Source organism: Durio zibethinus, chromosome 7 (genome assembly GCF_047325235.1).
Source record: "Durio zibethinus cultivar Kanyao isolate XHJ-2024 chromosome 7, ASM4732523v1, whole genome shotgun sequence".
In the NCBI taxonomy this organism is placed as follows: Eukaryota; Viridiplantae; Streptophyta; class Magnoliopsida; order Malvales; family Malvaceae; genus Durio; species Durio zibethinus.
Window position 1 is genome coordinate 24219114 of NC_143168.1, and position 20751 is coordinate 24239864.

A 20751-nucleotide genomic window follows, 5' to 3' on the forward strand; every position below is an offset into this window, starting at 1 on the left:
ATGGACTAGTTACATGTATCATCTGCCTCATCTGCAATGCCAGCATGTTTAATTTAAATACTATGAAAATTAAGAAAGAAGTTTCTGTAAGGGAAACTGTCAACTTCAATTGAATTGCAAGTTAAATTGGATGAAGTGCTGGCAGCCTGCAGTAACTATCAATTTATGCTAAAGTCAATGGAGTACCTCAGTTAATTCAATACCCCAGTTCAGAAACAAGGAAAACATTTGGAATGCACAAGAAGACCACTTCCACGTCAAAATGTAGTGATGTAAGCATTGGAAATGGGGATTCAAAATTGATATACTTGCATGGTGGCTGAAGAATAATTCATCCTCAAATTTTATTGAGAAACAAAAACCAAGTCGCTGCTGACTTGGTAAGTCCATGAGAAACAGGTAAATACTTGTTCAAAGACTCAAACCTATAAATAGGCATGCTTTCAAGAGCGATTACTCATCCTACCCAAGCAAGAAACTAAGAAATCAAGCCTGAAACCAGCCTAGCTACAATGAAAGGTGTTCATTTCCTTGTAGCTTTTCTCTTCTTGGCTCTGGCTTCCTCATTTGCCTGTGCCTCTGACCCCAGCCCTCTTCAGGACTTTTGTGTAGCTCTCAATGACACAAAGAATGCTGGTATGTTTTCCCTTAATTTCTCTATTTTGATTTGTATTTATAAGTTGGGTGCATAGATATAGATGCCTGAACTAAGACATTCAGCAAGGATGCAGTGTTTCTATATTCTCCAGAAACATACTTAACTACAGAGAATCTTTTCTTTCTGCATGGCATGGTATCAAGTAACATTTTTTTCTTTCATGCAGTATTTGTAAATGGGAAGTTCTGCAAGGACCCAAAGCTTGCCAAAGCAGAAGACTTCTTCTTTTCAGGGCTGAACATGCCGGGAAACACATCAAATCAACTGGGATCAAAAGTCACTCCTGTTAATGTGGAACAAGTTGCAGGACTCAACACTCTTGGCATATCTTTGGCAAGAATTGACTTTGCACCTTATGGTGGGCTAAACCCCCCTCACACTCATCCCCGTGCCACGGAGATCCTAGTTGTCCTAGAAGGCACACTCTATGTCGGCTTTGTTACATCCAACCCAGATAACCGTCTCATCACCAAAGTCTTATACCCAGGAGATGTTTTTGTCTTTCCAGTTGGTCTCATTCATTTCCAATTCAATATAGGGAACACTAATGCCATTGCCTTTGCTGGTCTCAGCAGCCAAAATCCAGGAGTTATCACCATTGCAAATGCAGTCTTTGGTTCAAACCCACCAATCAATCCTGATGTTCTTGCCAAAGCCTTCCAGCTGGACAAGAATGTGGTGAAATATCTTCAGTCAAAATTCTGGTGGGATAACAATTAGACCAATTTTCAACGTCCATGGAACAGTTACTTTTTTGAACAATTTTTGACATGTTTCCATCATTTATTTAGTAATTATTGTTGAAGTAAAATAAAATAAAAAATAAAAATGTTACTTATGTATCTCTGCTGATGTAATCCTCCAATTGTATGTTGATTTTGGATATATTAAGTTATTACAGTTTGCTCCAAATTAGGAGCTAATGTCAACCTTTATCTAGATCTCATTGAAAGCACCCTTTCTGAGAATACTTTAATTTAGATCTTGGAAAGTTCCAAACTTAATTGCCAGAATCCAGAACACACTGAATTTGTTAATAAGAAGCCAAAGATCTAGTGCCGCTGAGAAGATTTAGAGAGACATCTGATCATAGTTTCAGAAAGTTGAAAACCGAAAAACCCCCAACCAAAAGATTACAAATAATGCATGGAATATTGTTAAAGAGTCAATCAACTGATCTTCATAGGGACCTGAAAACATTCTGGACCTTGACCTTTCTGTGAGTCTCATGGCATTGCTGCAGCAAGTATTTTGTCATTAACCATCTACCCAGCTTCAAGTTCAGGGCCTTTCTTGAGGGCAGTTACTACTGATATTGTCACCAAATAACTATTGCAAAATGATAAAAAACCATTTCAATAACAAACAGCAATCGTTAACAAATGACTCTTTTTTTTTTATTTGACAGTTGACACAACCTTTCCTGTATACATGGTTTCAGTAGATTTATACTTGGCAACCGACAGAACCTTCCGTAAACTTTTATGATACATTCTGCACTGAACAGTTTCGAAGTCTGATCGAAACGTTCTATCCATCATGATAATGACTGAAAAAAAAAATTACTGTCATGAACAAGTGAGCATTATGTCTTTGAATTTAAGAATAATGCCCTTTTTTTTACTCAAATATATATATATAGGAAATCCATTTTGAATTATATTTTACTAGTAAAATAGTAATATAAATTTGACCAATAAGAACCTGTGTAAAATAGAAACTGCCATAACTGACTGAAAATTTATTTCATAGGATATCTAATACATAAAAAAATAAAAATCAAATTTGTATAAAACAATGACTAGTGATCATTCCTTAAAACAAAAGCTATGATAAGTCTAAGAATAATGGAAGACTACACAGCATGATTTGGGTTATTAAAATAGAAATTTTGGAATATTGTCGGCTATGGACATTAGTGTTGGATGTTGCAATTTGTTCAGCATTATGTTTTTTTATTCAAGGTTCAATGTCATGATCACCTACCAATATTTTAACCACTCTTCATCTTTATTTTCTCTTGATTATACAATACAAGTTAGCCGGCTAGCTCTATTGCCACATCTTTGAACAATTTTCTTTCCTACTTAGTTCATTAACTATAGGATGTCCCAACTGACCCTAATGATTAAGGGACTAATATTGTGTATGATGATTGAATGTTCATCTAGTTATGTGGGAAGAACCATTACTGAGCCAACTGCTATATTCAACTACTGTATGCCATCCAGGAGGGGAAAAAACTGTAGCTTTGATTTTTCTCAACAGTGCATATACTTTTGCTTCTAGCACAAGTTCTACATGTATCAAGTGACCAATTTTTCAAATAAACCATTCCTTTTAGTTTCAAAGCAAGACGGGCTAACGTTCTAAATGCTTCTATTATTCAGTAAACATTTTGTACTTAAAACTTGAATGGCAGGAATATTTCCTCTGCTGACTTGCTTATCAAATTTTGAACAAAATAAATCCAACGAACGATAGAAGTATCAAGATGAAGCTTTGTTGTCCTGATGTAGAGAATTTTATTTACTAATTGAAAGTTGCTGATAAGCCTCTAGTACGAGCTATTTATCAGAATTGGGGCCTAAATTCTTGGGTCTTCTGTCATTGGTTCTTGCTTTCCTGTTGTAGTCTTCATTTGACTATTTTGATGGTCTTTCTCTTGTTGGTTTCATTTTTGTTTTTTGGGATCAACTTGTTCCTGTTTGTCTTCTTCACCTACTGCTTTCCATTGGAGCGGGCCTTTCATGTTAGTTTTGGACAAAAGAAATCCCAATTACCCCAATCAGAATCCATAATGGAAGAATTTCATGAAAAATAAATGTCTGGATAAAATAAGTCACATATACCTCTAGCTGAAATATTCTTGGTGAACATAGCATAAAGAAACAAAACAGGCATTAAAAGAAAATCTCGATAGCTATCGAGGCATACCAAGTCTGCACCATCTTCAAGTAGAGAAAATAAGGATAACTGTACTGCATATTCATCTATAAATAGTCCTTGTATGCCAAGTAAAATTCCTCATCCCCTCCTCGAGCAAATAGCAAATAAGTACTAGAAGTATAGAGCAAAGCGATCCGAAATGAAAGGAGTGAACCATTTCCTCGTAGTTTTTGCTTTCCTGGCTTTGGCTTCCACATTAGCCTCAGCCTCTGACCCTAGCTCTCTCATGGATTTCTGCGTAGCCCTCAATGGCCCCAAGAATGCCGGTATGCATTCAGTTCATGTTGTTGTTTATTATGCCAAAGCCTGGAGTAAAGGCATTCAGCTAAGAAGAAATGTTTTTCATCATACTAACCACACAATGAAAACTGTATTTATAGTAACTAACGTCATTTTCTTTTAATCCAGTATTTGTAAATGGGAAGTTCTGCAAGGACCCAAAGCTTGCCACAGCAGATGACTTCTTCTTTTCAGGGCTTGATAAAGCAGGAAACACATCAAATGCAGTGGGATCAAAAGTCACTCCTGTCAATGCTGACCAAATACCCGGACTTAACACACTTGGCATATCCCTGGTTCGAATTGATTATGCACCTTATGGTGGACTAAACCCTCCTCACTATCACCCTCGTGGCACGGAGATCCTAGTTGTGATAAAGGGTGAACTTTATGTTGGCTTTGTGACATCCAACCCAGATAATCGTTTCTTCACCAAAGTCCTGAAGACAGGGGATGTGTTTGTTTTCCCAGTTGGTCTCATTCACTTCCAGTTAAATATAGGGAAAACTGATGCCATCGCTTTCGCTGCTCTCAGCAGCCAAAATCCTGGTGTTATCACTATTGCAAATGCAGTCTTTGGCTCTAACCCACCTATCAATCCTGGTGTTCTTACCAAAGCCTTCAAACTGGAAAAGAAAGTGGTGGAATATCTTCAGACACAGTTCTGATTGAATAACACGAAGTTACCCCTTAGTTGCTTCGTTTGAAATGATTTTTCCATGTCCCCGTTACAGTTCATAATGCAGTGTGCAATTCTGTCTATTTTCATCATATTATTAAAGAGGATATACGGTAAAGTTAAATCATGAAAAGAATGGGACCATAAACAAACCAGGGTCTTGATTTGTCTGACTTTGTGTTGAAGTTAATTTGAACAAATTGAGATTCAACTGCTTATTGCAATCTATATTATCAAAAAATCTTTTACAAAGAGGAGCAATCAATTAGTATTTTTGTTAGGCTGTCAATAATCTTGTCAATGGTTCAAACAATTACTTTGTATTTTGTTATGAAAAATTGGATATAATAGTTATGTTTATTAGTCAAATAATGACGGGAATGTAACTAAAGAATCATACTAGTTGGCCTTGTACTGTTGTTGATGGTGATATTAAAACTTACTATGATTAAGTCTAGTGAGAATATTCTTGTCGAAAAATATGTTTTATGATTAAATTTTTCCGATAAAAGCATTCTCATTGAATACTCTTGCAAGCTGCAATTTAGGGTTTATAAAGTTTGAGGTCGTTTTCACTCAACAATTCTTTAATTAACTACTTTTTTTTTTTTGCTTGCACAATTTGATTCCCCTTGTGTCCTTTTTTTCCTTTTGGGTTCTTCTTCTTGTTTATTGCATTTTGTTTGACATTTCGTTAATGTCACTATGTGATAAGAAACTTAATTTATGCCCTGTGATGGTCATGTTAGTCGAAAATTGTCTTTCCTAAGTTAACTCGGCTACATACATGATTCTTCTCTTGTCACACATAGAAAAAAAAAATTCTTAGTATACAAATTTGATCCTATAATATTAAAATTCATTTTAATTACCTTACTACCATATAATTTTGTTTCTAGAATACTCCTGTCCAAACCTGTCTGCTTTAGGACATAAAAAAATAAAAAAATTGCATTTTATTGAGGGAAATTTTGAATTTTTATTGTTAATATCGTCATTAGATTTATTATCATTTCATTATCTCCAAAAACGCAAAAAAAATAATAATAATTACATATAAACAAATATAGGACTTTATATATGTTAAATTTCCATGATTTTAACAGGGTGTTTGTTTTGTTTAGGATTAAAAATAAAAGAAATTATCAAATAAACTAATAGTAAAGCTTTTTAATTTTATAAGCAAAATTAAAATAATAACACGTCTTTTAGCATATATTTAAAATATAAAAAAATTAATTTAAAAAAATGAGATGTATATTATCATTTTAATTTTATTTGTGAAGTTAAAAGGTGTGTTCTTTTTTTTCATTTATTTTCATTCTCTCCATGCCTTTTCCTTCTTTACTATTTTATCTTCCAATCTGCAAGCTTGCAACATTAATGAGTTATTCAAAGTTCTTTCCTTTAAGCTCCTGTTCCATTTTCTATTAGATTTTCAATCCCTTCTTTGATATTGAAAGTTATATATATGGGTTAAAACTTAAAAGTGATGAATTCAATAATGGGTATTAGCTTTTAATGGATAAAGTTAAGTGCTTTAGGTGGAAAGTGTCATTTCAAGTATTGAACTTTGCTTCCCAAACTGGGTTCTGTTGTTTTTAACTTTATCCAATTCTTAAACTATGTTTGCAATGTTATGACACCCTTTTGTTTTATGTTATTTGGTATCTTTTCTTCTTTTTATTACTCTTTTTCAATGGGTTGCATGCTGTGCCTGGTTGCAAAAGCTTGGAAATATGATCAATTTCACTGAACGAGAGAGTGGAATAAGAAATATACACATTGGACTCTTAAAATGATGGGGATAGAAGAAGTTGGTTATGTAAAATGCTTTTCTCATAGAGGGCTGAGTGTACCTTTTTATGTTTTACAGTTTAGTGTGGGGGAATTATCTGATGGGGCTATGGTTCCTTAACTGGTCTTATTCATGTTATTCATGTTAAGAATAGAATACTGATTCTACAATAGTCCACAGCTATCAGCACCTGTAGCATGAATTCTTTCTTGGACTTCTCTTCTCGTAGCGGGCTGGGTCTAAAGCAGAAAAACTTACAAAACCAAGGATTCATACAAGTGAACTTAAAATGGTGATATTTTATTTTACTCTTATATGTTACGGTATTGTGACAGTGATATTTACCGTTGGTTTGAATCATCTTGGCTTGCTTCCTTTTCATTCCTGTAGACATGTTAGGTACTTTCTGTTTCTCCTTTCTTATAGTATACAAATTCTTTGAAATTGCTGCATATTTTTCCTTTGTTGCTTCAGTCAATTGATGAGCATCGAGGAGGAAATGGAGGTTGCTAGACTGTAATTTCTATCCCAAATGTTCCGGGCTGCAGAGTTCCTTGTCAGATATGGAAATAGATCCCAGAACATTATCTGTTCCCTCAGGACCCTAACCTCCAAAACTTCCCTCCAAAGTGCTTCTGTGTCGACAACTGCTGTTTCAAAAGATGACTATTTTGCAGACACTGCCTTCCCCTGCAAGGTACACACAAAATCTACAATGATAATTCTGAAGGTGGAATTCCGTTAAATAAGTTTGCACGAAAGCCATGATTTTCAACTTAATTATAAAGCCATGCCAGCATGGCAATGTAAGCTATACCAGAAATTTATATTTGAACGAGGAGCGGCATAAGAAACCTGCCCAGGGCAGTTCAATGTTTAAACAGAGTCAAATGGCAAAGATTTTCAGCAAGGACTTTTATCAACTTTATTTTTAGGGTTAACTATAAAAATGTTCTCTAAACTATATACTTTCTTTCAATTCTATATGTAAAAATATAAAATTTTCAATTTGGTGCTCTAGCTTTCATTTCGTCATCCACTTTCGTACCTAAGATTAACACTATTAAAAAACTTGATTACGTAGCATGAATATCAAATAAGATGCTAATACGTGTCAAAAATATAGTTAGCATCATATCATCAATTGTCACATTAACATTGAAAAAAATTATAAAAATTTTTAAAAAATTCCTAAAAAATAAATTTAAAAAATATGAATTATTTTTAAAATTATAAAAAATTTTAAAACTGAAAATTTTTTAAAAATATGAAAACTTAAAAATTCAAAAAATCTAAAAATTTAAAAAAAAAATTGAAAAAATTAAAAAAGTTTGAAATTTTCAAAAAAAAATGAAAACTTTAATAAGAATAAAATTTTCTTAAAATTAACAAAAATCACAAAAACTTAAAAAATTGAAAATAATAAAAATCTAAATTTTTTTTAAAAAATCTTAAAATTTTTACAAAATTGTAAAATTTTTTTTCTTTTTTCTGAATGTTACAATTTTAATTTTCATATATTTTAGAATTATTTTAAAATGTTTATTTAAATTTTTAGGATTTTTATTTTTGATTTTTCCAAAATTTTTAAAATTTTTAAGAATTTTTTTATAAATTTTTTTATTTAAAAAAATAGATTTCTTTTATTTTCAATTTTTTATGCTTTTGTGAATTTTTTAATTTTACTGAATTTTTAAAATTTTTATTTTTTAAAAAATTTTCAATTTTCTTGGATTTTTTATTAAAATTTTGAGATTATTTTGAATTTGTTAAATTTAATAAATTTTTAATTTTTATAATTTCTAAAACTATTTCATATTTTTAATTTTTATATCTTTTAAATTTTTAGAACTTTTATAAATTTTTTTAAATTTTTGAATTTTCTGTTAATGTTGATGTGATAATTAATAATGCAATATTGTTTAAATTTTTTTGACACGTATCAGTATTTTATTAATTATTTATATCAAGTTAACAAATTGATTAACGACATTGGTTCGAAGAAACAGATAATGAAATGAAAATTTAAATACCAATTGATAATTTTATTTTTTTAAGTATTAACTGACAAATAAATATGTAACACAGATTATTTTTATATTTAATCTTAATTTTTAATTGTATCTTGCATGACCAAGAGTAGCGCCTGCAGCCTTAGTTAGCAATATTGGATTTAATTAAAGTTTGAAATGACAATAAAAGAAAATTAATTGTAATATTGGAGGCTGTTGTCTTAATTAGTTGAAGGTTTCGACTTATTTTATACAAAATATATGGTGGTGTTTTTTTTTTTTTTTCATTTATGTCAAATAGTTATTTTCGATGTTACTTGTCTCTCTATTTTTATGACATCATAATAATATATTTGTATGAATTTAATGAGATCTACTAGTCATTTATGGAGTAATGCTTTTTGGAGCAACTCATGTAAGCCAACTATTGAATCTAATGACATTCATGGATTGGTCAATCAATTTATAAACAAAATTTTTGAACCAATAAATTATTTCAATGTTAGGAGAAATAAACAAATGTAAAATAACTTTTTTAAAATTTTTAAGATTTTTTTAAAGGACAAGAAAATTGTTCATCCTCGAGTAAAAAAGATAGTGAATCTTGAATTATTGATTCGAGGCCAAAAAAAAAAAAGCAAAGTCATTAAAAGAAATTTTCTTTTAATGTTCTCATCACATAGTTAAACAATTTCATACTTTAAATGGAGGAAAAACAAATGTTTTTGTTTTTTCTTTGAGGAAGGGAAAAAGCAATTACTGTTTTTTCTTGATAAGTCACTTTAATCATTAACCCATGATTCTAGTATTTTATATATCACAACAAGAAGTATTGTATATGCATCTCTCCTTCACAATTGCAAAATCATTGTTATGCAACTTTCAAAGTTAATTCTTTTCTTCAACCGTAGAAAAGGAATAGACTTATAGGATTTTCGTTATTCTTTTTCAATGTGGGAAGGGAAAGTTAATTTTGTGCCTGTTTATTTTTAGCTATATTCTTTTCCTCTTCATGGTTCAAGAACTTGAGAGGCTCATTGTTTTGCCTTCATATTTTCATAACACCCTCTCTATCCCCTTACAATTCCCACTCAACCTCTCTTTTAAATCTCCATATAAGTGTATTTCTTAATTTCTATGTTTGTTTGGAATGGATATCAAACATTTCCTTCATTAACACTAATTATTCTATGATGAATACCAAAATCATGAGGCATATTGTGATAGATGCAACCGACGAATTGATGGTTAGGCCTCTACGTGTGAACATTGCAAGTTTAGATTACATCCATCTTGTGCTAAGCAATAATTGTCTCAAAACATTTCACATCTTTTTCACTCCAAAAACCAACTTTCTTTGTACTATCCTAAGTTTGATAGAAAAGAGTTTCATTTGTGATAAATGTTTTACTCTTTCATTGTAGTTTCAACCTTGAGCTCTTATATGTCTCTTCAACTAATGGTGAAAACCTCAATAGACCAAAAGATTTAAAGGCTTAGGCGAAACAATTAAGCTTTTCTACCACATGCATTCCTAGACCTTCTTCAACGATAGCATGGTAATGGGGGAGTATTAGTATTGCTACAAAAAGCCTCTATTAAGACTATCCTATGGTTGTCGTTAATGTCTTGTTAAGTCCTTTGTACATCAATCATGCTTGATTAAGATACCAAACAAAATCTTATAACATCCTTTACATCCCTCACACTTTCTTTGGATATATCATAGCTACAATTTCAATAGCAATTACAATGCCTTTAACTTAGAATTTGGCTATAGTGAAAACATTTACATTTGTCATGAGTGCAATTTTCATCTTCATGTTCTTTACGCTAAACTCAAACCTTCCTTAAAATATACGTGACACAAGCATGATCTTACTTATTTACAAAGCACATCTAAAACAATTAAATTCAAATGCAACAAATGTTCATTTTTTTTGCCAAGCATGTTGAAGGGAGCATTTTTAACTGTTGTGTGGAATGCAATTTCAACATTCATTTCGACTGTTTAATACCTTTTAATTTTACAAACAAATATCACAAACATTCACTCACAGTTATGAAATCATTTTGAGAAGATGATTGCGAAAAATATTATTGTGATATTTGTGAGGAAAAACAAAATCCAAATCATCATGTTTATTGTTGTAATGAATGTTCATTTATTGGTCATATTGAATGCATACTTGATAAAGTAAGCATACTAATTTACACTTTTTCAAGGTAATTTAACTAAATGATATACTAAATGTTTACGTATGGAGGAAAAAAATTGAACTAAAAAATGTAACCTTTGATTTCTCAGTCAGTGGATGTAAAATTTGAATACGAACCACACTTTGGCTTAGAGCATGAAAGAACACAACAGGGAAATGCAACATCTTGAACCCATGCTCAGGTAAGTGAATCAACGTAAGAAGCAATCAATAGGAGTAATATCATATAATTTTTGGGTGAATTACATTAGTTGTGTTTGTTTTGCTTTGTCTAAAGATTGAATATTTTAATCATCAACACCCCTTAACCTTCAAACGATGATTAGAAAATATGAAAATCTTCTTTATTACAAGGCATGTAGTGGGAAATTTTAGCTGAAGCTACTTATGTTTATGAAATATGCAAATATTACTTGCACAAAACATGCACTGAGTTGCCTTTTGAGTTGCTACACCCTCTCCCCACCCAACATGTTTTCACCTAAGTAAAATAATTCAGCATTTAAGTGACAAGCATCCCTTGATCTTATTCAACTATAGGAAGGAGAGGAAATATGAGTATTGTTAAAATTGGTGTGAGAAGACTCTGTCAGGAATGCATTATGGCTGTTATAAATGCAGTGTCAAAGTCCTTATTCCATGAGTCATGCCTAAGTAAAATACTAAACAAAATTTTTCAACATTCTTTCCATCTGTTACCTCTTTAAATACATAATGGTCTCATGTTTGTCATAACGATTTTTCGTCCGGGGGGACTCGATCGCTATCACTTGGTGAAAATTTTTCGAAGTCACCACCAATCTTATTATAGGGTGTGATTGGCCACCCAAAATATCATCTTTTAGTAAAAAATTTTAAAATTAATTAAAACTTACTAAAATAAGTTTAGGTCTGTGAAATCAAGACTAGGTTCAGGAGTTCAGTTATGAGTGAGGAAGGTATTAGCACCATCACGTCGTCCGTTCGAAGAACAGTACCATTTAAACATGCGTAATCCTATAATTTTGATAACGGGGTCTTTTTTTTATTTAAGTTTAATTTCCTAAAATTTATTTTAAAACATTTTTCTCTATTAGTAAATTAACATTATTATTATTATTTCATATTCTATAAATTCTCCAACGCTTTGGTGGAATTTATAGGAAATCATTATTTAGAAAATATTTCAGAAAATTGACCATTCATAAAATTCTCGAAACTTCATCATAAGATATTTTAATTATTTGTTTTAAAAAAAATTTAGGAACATCCCGACTCTTCGATGAATTCTCAAAATTTATTAAACAAATTTTAAGATTATCCTGACTCTTCGGTCAAATCCTAAAAATTTTAAACAAGTTTTAAGATTATCTCAATTTTGGCAAGATCCTAAATAAAATCATTTTTTTATAGTTAAATAAATTAATTAATTAATCTTTATTATGATTATTTTTAAAAAATTTATTATTTATTGTTTAATTATATTTTTTTGTAAAAAAAATTTTAGATTATCCCGACTTATTGGTGAAATCTAAATATTAATATATTGTTTAAAGAAAATCGAACTCTTTCGATTTTCTATATTTTTTTTAAAAAAATTCAAGATATCAATTACTATTAATTTCATTCTTTATTATTTTTTATTATTGTTTTACATTGTTTAAATCAATCTTTGTTTTAGTAAAAATAATTTTGGATTATCTCAACTCTATGGTGAAATCCGAAAAATTATTTTTACTTACAATAATTAAAGAGAACTAAACTCTTTTAGCTTTCTCTAACAATTACATTTAAAAGATTCATTTAAACAATTTATTCTTTTATTTATCATTTTTTATAATTTTTAATATTTTAGCAAAATTTATTTTTTTTAAATTATCCCAACACTTTGGTGAAATTTAAATAATATTTTTGCTTGTAATAAAATTTTATTTTCTTAAATAGTTATTATTATTATTTGCATATTATATTTTTTAGGTCTTTATTTTATTTCAGTTTTATTTTTTTCTGTTTATTTATTTGTTTCCAAAAAATTATTACTAGTAATAATATAAAATAACAATAATAATAATAACATCATAAAAAAATAATATAAAAATCAACAAAAAAATCAAAATCAAAATCAAAACAGAAAATAAAAAAAAAGAAAAAAAAACCTGCGAAACGAGTCGAGTTGGCCTGCAGTCGACGCATGGATCCTACGTGGGTCGGGTTCAGTCCAGATGCCTAAAACGAGGGAGCCTATAAAAAGCCTGTTTTAGCTTTTTTTTATTTTTTCTTTCCCCTCTCTCTCTACCCCAGAGCCTCTCGTTCTAAAATCCCAGCACCCCTCGTCGACTACCGTAAAACCTAGTTTCTGGTCGTTCGCCACTGTGCACCAATGGCCGAAAACTTCAACTGGTGCCGAAAAATTCAAAAATTTCTAGATTCCGACGACGAACCTAGATTTCGGTTGCCAAAAAATTTAAATTTTCTCAGATTCTGGTGACCCAAAAAAATCCAAAAAATTTTAAAAACTTCCCCAATGATCTTTTTCGCTTTTTAAACACCTTTCTAAGCCCAGATTTTTCAAAAAAATCTACAACTTCTTAGATCGAAATTTCATTCTCGGAGAAAAAAATTTTTTATGTGTTTGCTGTTGTTTTTTTTTATTATGTATATTCCCCTTTTTTTTTTCTGTTCAGTCTTCTTGCAGAACTTAGCTCTATTTATAGAGCTTCTGGGATTTCAAATCCCAAATCTCCTTGGATATTTTTTTGTGAAAATTTTCAAAGTTTGTTCGGTGACTTTTGGTTATCGAATTTTATGCTGCTAAGTTAAGCAGTGTTAGGGAGAAATTTGGATCACTCTGGCAACTTGATTTCGGCTGTCAAAGTTGAAATCAAAGATTTTTTTTTTTACTTTTTTTCCTTTTGTTTTAAAGATTAATAATAATAATAATAATAATAATAATAATAATAATAATAATAATAATAATAATAATATAAAAGAAGAACAAAATTGTTGCCTATAATGCTTAATGGCGATTGCAATGCCTTTACCCTTAAATTATGCTATCATGAAACATCTATTGTTGTCATATCATAAATGCAAGTTTCAACTTCATGTTTTTTGCGTTGTACTCAAACTAACCATAAAACATGAGTGCTATAAGCATAATCTTACTTATTTTCGTAGCACATCTAAAGAAAATTGGTTAAAATATAATAAGTGTTCATATTTTTTTGCTAGAAATATGGAAGCGAACGTGTTCTACCATTGTGTGCAACATTCATTTTGACGGTGTAATACCATATACTTTTATACATAAATATCACAGACATTCTCTAACAATTATGAATTGATTTCAAGAAGATGATAGTGAAGTATATTATTATGATATTTGCGAGGAATAAAAAAATCCAAAACATCAAATTTATTGTTGTAAAGAATGCACATATGTTGCTCATGTTGAATGCATACTTCATAAGGTAAGCACACTACTACTCAAAATTTAAACACCTTTTATTGAAAAACTTTTATTTTAGTAATTTCTAAATTGAGTTATCAATCAAATTGAAAAAAATTAAATCATTTAAATTTTTTTAATAGGTTGAAAATTTCAATTTCAATTTAATTTTTAATGATTTATCAGACATGTACCTTGGCATAAAAAGTTCTACCCTCAATTCTCTAGTGCAATGATATAAAATTGGACTACGAATTACACTGCGAGCATAAAGAAACACAATCGAGTGGTGTAGCATTTCAAGCTTCCACACTTAGTGAGACTGAGAGACAAAGTTACTTTATTTCATCCATCCTATGAATAAGCTAGTCTTTGGGAATTTTATGCCCACTTACAAAAATATAAGGTGGGTGTCATATATGCCACTCAAAAACCTCAGGTTCAACCTATTGTTGCTTTCAATGCCGATTTTATCTTCATGAATCTTATCTTGGAAAAATATCATAAGAGATTAATCTCTTGTTCCACGCACTCCACGCCCTAACTCTACACCCCTATATCTTAGGGGAATTATTATTGATAGTGAATGTCTTGTCTGTAAATCCCCAATCTTTGAAAAGTGTTGCTATAGTTGTTTGCAATGCAATATCTACCTTCATTTCTCATGTGCTAATTTCTTAAGGCGTCCTCAAGATCAAAGTCCCACTCTCACAATCTTTACCTTTTTTAAATGGATAAACTTGTATTCTTCTATGTAAGTAAAATTTTATTTCTTCGTCTTTTCTATAACAAAAGCTATAAGTTTTTAGGAGAAAAGTCTATGTACTACTGCACTAAGTGCGATATGAATTTTCATTTATAATTTGTCAATACTTCATATAAAATTAATTTAAGGTGTCACAGTTATCCTATCATTCTTAAAGATCATTTTGTGGATGATGATTTGGGAAAGTATTATTACAACGAATGTGAAGGAAAAATAGATGCAAGAGAAGATATCTATTATTGTAAAAAATTATCATGGACTATTTGTTACTCACATATAATATACGATTAAATATGGTATGTTAACTTGTCGCTTGAAAATTTATCATGCATTTAATTGGTACATGCAGATATTGATAATGCACTATTTTGGTGCATGCAAATCAATGTTCTAGCAACTTTCGATACAGAGTTTGATTTACATGCACCAAAGTAGTCACTTATTTGTTATGTATTTTTGTTAAACATAAATTTATTGAATAATTTACAGCCTATTTAAGCTTATTATTAAAAGATTTTAGAAGCGCATGTGTTTTTAGACTAATTGTATAGTACTTTAGATATGAATGTTATTAGGAAGAAGAAAATGTAGCAGCGACAAATGCTAAGAATGATAGTTAAGGATCTATTCGAATTATGCAGCTACTTTTTAAAGCAATTAATAGCATAATAACAAGAGCAAAAAAGCTGGATATCTTTTTGCCAATGAGAAAAAGGTGACAAAAACAAAGGCAAAATGCTCAGGAAGACAAAAGCAAAGGTTAAATGTTCAATGTATCATTTAAGTGTTTTCTTAATTAAGGTTATCATTTTTAATTTGGTTTAATTTAAAATTAAATATTTTTGAATATGTTCAAATAAAGACTTCGTAACGAGAGTGTTGTACATGCACCATTAAGTCCAACATTAACCATTAAGTTTTTTTATCAGTGAAATACTAATTTTTTCACAATTTTTAGCAAAAAAAGAAAAAAACATACCTAAATATTAAAAAAAAAAAACCCAAAATGAAATCAAATTAACTCTTCAAGCATTTTTTTAAGAGTAGTCTACTTCGGTAGTTGTTTTTCTTCTAAACTCACAGTTTTGCTTGTTAAGCTAAAAAGGCCCAATCCAAACAAGCCAATGGAAACATAATCAAACAATCAATCAATTACATAAGAGACAATAATTTAACTTAGTTCAGTCCAATCGACTTACGTCCACGGATGAGAAATAAGATCTACTAGTTGTAGAGAATTACAAATATACAAATCATATCAATCTCATTCAACAATCAATACTCATAGGCTCTCAATCTCTTATAGTCCTACGAACTATTCTCAACCTAAATAAACACAAACTCATGTGCACCCTTTCAACACAAACAAACACATTTCCATATGTACCCATTCATCATATCTATGTGGACCCTCTCAGTTTCTTCTAGTCCACTCACATGCACCATATAAATATACACACCTATAAGACATAAATCTCCAGTACTCCTATTAGATATCTATCCCACAAAACTTTATAACTTTTTTACATCTTTTTCTTATACCTAACTCTGTATAGACTTCACATATTTATAACCATTCAAACTTACCTATTAAGAATCCCTTTCCTCTTAGAATTCGTATTCTGCAAGTCAAATTTGCCTTTTAAAAATCTTTTTTCTCTTGGAATTCTTTTTCTACAAGTCTTTTTGTTCATCAAGCAATATCTAACAAATCTCAAACAAATTTATTATGGGATTTGAGTTGCTATTCCTAACATTGGTAGCATCTTAATGATATTATTAAGAGAACAAAAGTGAACAAAGACAAAAAAAGTAAAAGTTTTGGTCATAAAGGTTTCTTGTAATTGGCAGTCAAGGAAAAAGATTAGGAGAAAGAATTTGACAGCCACAAAACCTAACAAATTCAAACAATTAAGGAACTAAACAACAATCCTAGCAAATCTAGATAAAACAAATGGAGTCACAACACATAATTGTCTAGTCGTAAGTACAAATAGCAATTGCCCATAAGCAAATAACACAAGAAGAATCAAAGTAAGACAATCACAATAATACAAAAAAACAACCATACTTAGAAAGCATTCAAAGCACAAAAAAAAAGAAAAAAACTGCCAAGTGAGTTTTTGTTGAGGGTTTGGAGCTTAGTTTTTTTGGGAGAGGTATTTACTTCTAGGTTTATATCAAGGAGGTGAAAAAGGAAATTTTCTATTATTTTTGGTTTGTTTAGACGGTGGAAAGAGGTGGAGATAGAGACAGCATTATTTGATTTTTGGTTTAGATCTAGGTGATCCTAGAGAGTTTTTGTAGAAATTAATTCAACTAAAAGATAGAGGAGACTAAAGAAAAAAAAATTATATATATTTTTTTGGTTTTTGGCATCAGTCATTGGAGATAGCAGGTGGTGCATGGCAACTGGCACAGTGGAGCCTAGTCGGTTTCTGGGTTAAAGCAACTAAACTTCTTGATTTTTTTTAGGTTAAAGAGAAGTTAGAGAATTCTATTTTAGATAGAGAAAAAAACTAAAAATGAGGTCTTAAAGAATTCCTTACCAATGATGAGTTTTGAATATTTTTGGATTTGATTGTTCTTAAAACTTTTTAAAAAACATTGATGAATTGTAATTTTTTAATTAAAAAAATAAAGTAAAAATAATATAAAATATCTCTTAGATGTTCAATAAAAAGAAATAGATATAATTTTGTAATGGCTAAAAAAAAGGAACCAAAAAAATCTAAAAAAAAGGATAATAGCATTTTCCTTTAAAGTTATGAAAGGCAAGGTAAATCTTATATTCCCCGTATAAAAGGTTAATGAATCTTGAACTATGGGTTTGAGAAAAAAAAAGCAAAGTCATTAAAACAATATTTGCTTTCTTGATGAGTCCCCCTAATGGTTAACCCACGGTTCTTTTATATATCAAACAAGAAGCATTGTATATATGCAGGTCTCTTTCACACATGCAAAATCATTGTTATGCAACTATTTATAATTGGATAGATTTTTATTCTTTTGTACCATTCTAATAATTAATATATATACCTACATATAATTTGCCATTTTTTATCCAATTCTAAATTCATTTTATTCCATTTCTAAAAGTTTTGTTGGAAAATAAGCATATATATATATAAAGGGTTTATTTTTAATGCATTGATAATGAATTAAATAATTCCTATGTATATATATAAATTCAAGTGGGCATATATCTTCTGTTGGGGGAAGAATTTACTAACCACTTTGATTTCTTCAATATTTATTGACCTATCTTTGACGTATAAAATATTAAAAATTGCACATTAATAAATTTTCGATAATGACTGGATTTTATGACTTGGTTAAGTCAATTGCGTGTTTTATAAAGACTCAATTTTGGACATTAATGTTGCATAACCCTACCGCAAACACTAATCTTTTTACATGAGATGCCTTCCTATTGTTGCAACATGTATTATATCAAATAATTTACTCAAAGCAGTTGGTTTGAGACCTTCAACGTGGTTCCAAACTCATCATTCATTAACTCATGACAATTCTTCAATCAATTTTCTTCATTTTTTAACAAAGAAAACAATTTTTTGGTTAAAAAATACTTCTTTTCCTCACTTCTTTTGGCATGCAATAATAATTAAACCAGTTTCTTTTCCCCATACTTGCCCATAGCTCTTCTTAGAACAAATTATGAATAAACCTGTGTAAAGTAGAAACTGCAGGCACATTGGAATGGAGATTAATTTCATATTAGAAACCTAATATCAGTACCAAACTTGTCTTAAACAATTTCTGGTGACCATTTAAAACAAAGGGAGGTAATGATCTTAGAAGTAGCAGTTTTATGTACCTTTACTTGCCACGGGAAAGATTTGTTGTGCTTTATCTGGATTGTTGGTGGCATAATGTCAATATTGTCACCTACCAATCTTTTAACAACTCTTGTTTATTTTTCTTTGATCAAGTAGTGCAAGAAATCTGGCAATTTTCTTTTACCAATGTGCTTGACTGATTAGTTCAATGAACACAGACAGCACCAAGTTTCCTTTTAAAGTTCTCAGTGTAAGTCTGAGTAATGATATTCAATACTTCTGTTCAATTTAGAAGAGTTAAGTTCCAACAGATTCATCCCCAATTCTCAGACTATATTGCTTCTAGAATCTTTTCTAAACTACTCCGGTCATGCTAACTAAACGGTGGAAATGATCAAAGAAACGTTTCCAGCAAAGCAGGATTAAGTAATCTTACAAAAAAGTCAATGCTTTCAATGTAATAAGCACTAATGTCATATCGTAAATATCTATGAACAGTCTGAATAGACTTTTGAAACGGAGATTTTTCAGAGATAAAACAGAAGCTCCAAGCCCAACATAAATTTATTGTATTTGTGCTCCGTGAAGCATGCTATTTGGACATCAATTGATCATTAAGTTTTACATAAAATTTGTTGGCCCGTTGCACCAAAATAATAACGAATAAATTAACATGTATTACCTTAATTGAATTAGAGAGAAATAGGTCACCAAGAGAAACAACAAGTCTTTCCAACATTATAAAATTAGTACTATATTATGAAATTAGCATGATAAGATGGAAACGCATATTCAATTTTAAGATCTTGAACTGTTAAATAACTAACAATATTCAACTTGGATGGTGAAAAGTCAGGAATATGATATATGTTTTTAGACTGAATCATGACTACTTCCAAGACCATTTTTCAATAATTTAAGCATATAATAACTGCGTAGAATGAGAAAAATAAAGAAGGATAAACGATTCGAACTATTTGAAAATAACTCTTCCTGAAAAGTCTTTACGTGCTAGTTAAGGAAAATAGTGACCAGGTCATTGGTTTCCATCTATAAGTAGGTCTGTCTGTCATGCAAAGTTTCTCACTCTTCTCCAAAAGAATATTAAACAACGAGCTAATTTTGGAGTAAACATTGCTATTTTCCTTGTATATCATAATGACACGAGCAACGACTATTGTCAACTTTATTTTTAAGGTTAAATATAAAAATGGCATCTAAACTACACATTTTTTGTTACTTTTATATGTAAAAAATAAAATTTTTAATTTGATATTTTAATTTTTATTTCATCATCCATTTTCATACTTAAGATTAACGTCGTTAGTTAACTTGATTACGTAGCATTAATATTTAATATATAAAATGCTGACACATATTAAAAAGTTCAGTTAGCACCACATTATTAATTGTCACATCAGTGTTTAAAGAAATTTTTTAAAAATTTCACAAGAAACTTTTACATTGTTGTGATTTTTTTTTAATTTTAAGGAATTTTTAATTTTAGTAAAAGTTTTATCTTTTAAAAAAATTTTAGATTTTTTTTATGTTTTATTAAAATTTTGACATTTTTTGAATTTCTTAAGTTTTAAAAAAAATTTAATTTTTATAATTTCTAAAACTGTTTGATATTTTTATTTTTTTACAATTTTTAAAAATATTCCAAAATTTTTAAAATTTTTTTATAATTTTTAAAAATATTTTAAATTTTCTATTAGTGTTAATGTAACAATTAATAACATGACATTATCTAAATTTTTTTGACAGGTATCGATATTTTATTAATTGTTTTTGCCAAGTTAATAAGTTAAGTACCGATGTTAGTTCGAAATAATAAAATGGATAATGAAATTAAAAATTAAATATCAATTAATAATTTTATTTTTTTAAGTAACAACCTACAAAAAATATATAATACATAGGTTAATTTTATATTTAACCTTAATTGTTAATTGTATCTTATGTGACCAGGAGTTGCGTCGGCAGGTTTAGTTAGCAACTTGGATTTATGCCAAAGTCAACAAGAAGGTTTCATGTCGTATTTTAGTACTACAACAGACATAATATAATGACAGCAATGACTACTTCCACGACAAAACTGTGTTGATGTAAGCATAGGGAGAGGGAATTCGATGGGTAGACATGGGTAGTGGTTGAAGAACAA

General features: G+C 29.8%; 2 protein-coding genes across 2 annotated transcripts; both read left to right on the plus strand.

Moving 5' to 3' along the window:
* On the plus strand, positions 1-1939 carry LOC111277101 (germin-like protein subfamily 1 member 13). The gene is made up of 2 exons (XM_022863263.2): positions 1-636; positions 825-1939. The coding sequence occupies exons 1-2, from the start codon at positions 513-515 to the stop codon at positions 1376-1378; spliced, it is 678 nt and encodes a 225-aa protein (XP_022718998.1). The 5' UTR covers positions 1-512; the 3' UTR covers positions 1379-1939.
* Positions 1940-3441: 1502 nt separating this feature from the next.
* On the plus strand, positions 3442-4554 carry LOC111277102 (germin-like protein subfamily 1 member 11). Its single transcript, XM_022863264.2, has 2 exons — positions 3442-3873; positions 4016-4554. Exons 1-2 carry the CDS (start codon positions 3747-3749, stop codon positions 4552-4554), a joined length of 666 nt encoding a protein of 221 aa, XP_022718999.2. The 5' UTR covers positions 3442-3746.
* The last annotated feature ends 16197 nt before the right edge of the window (positions 4555-20751 follow it).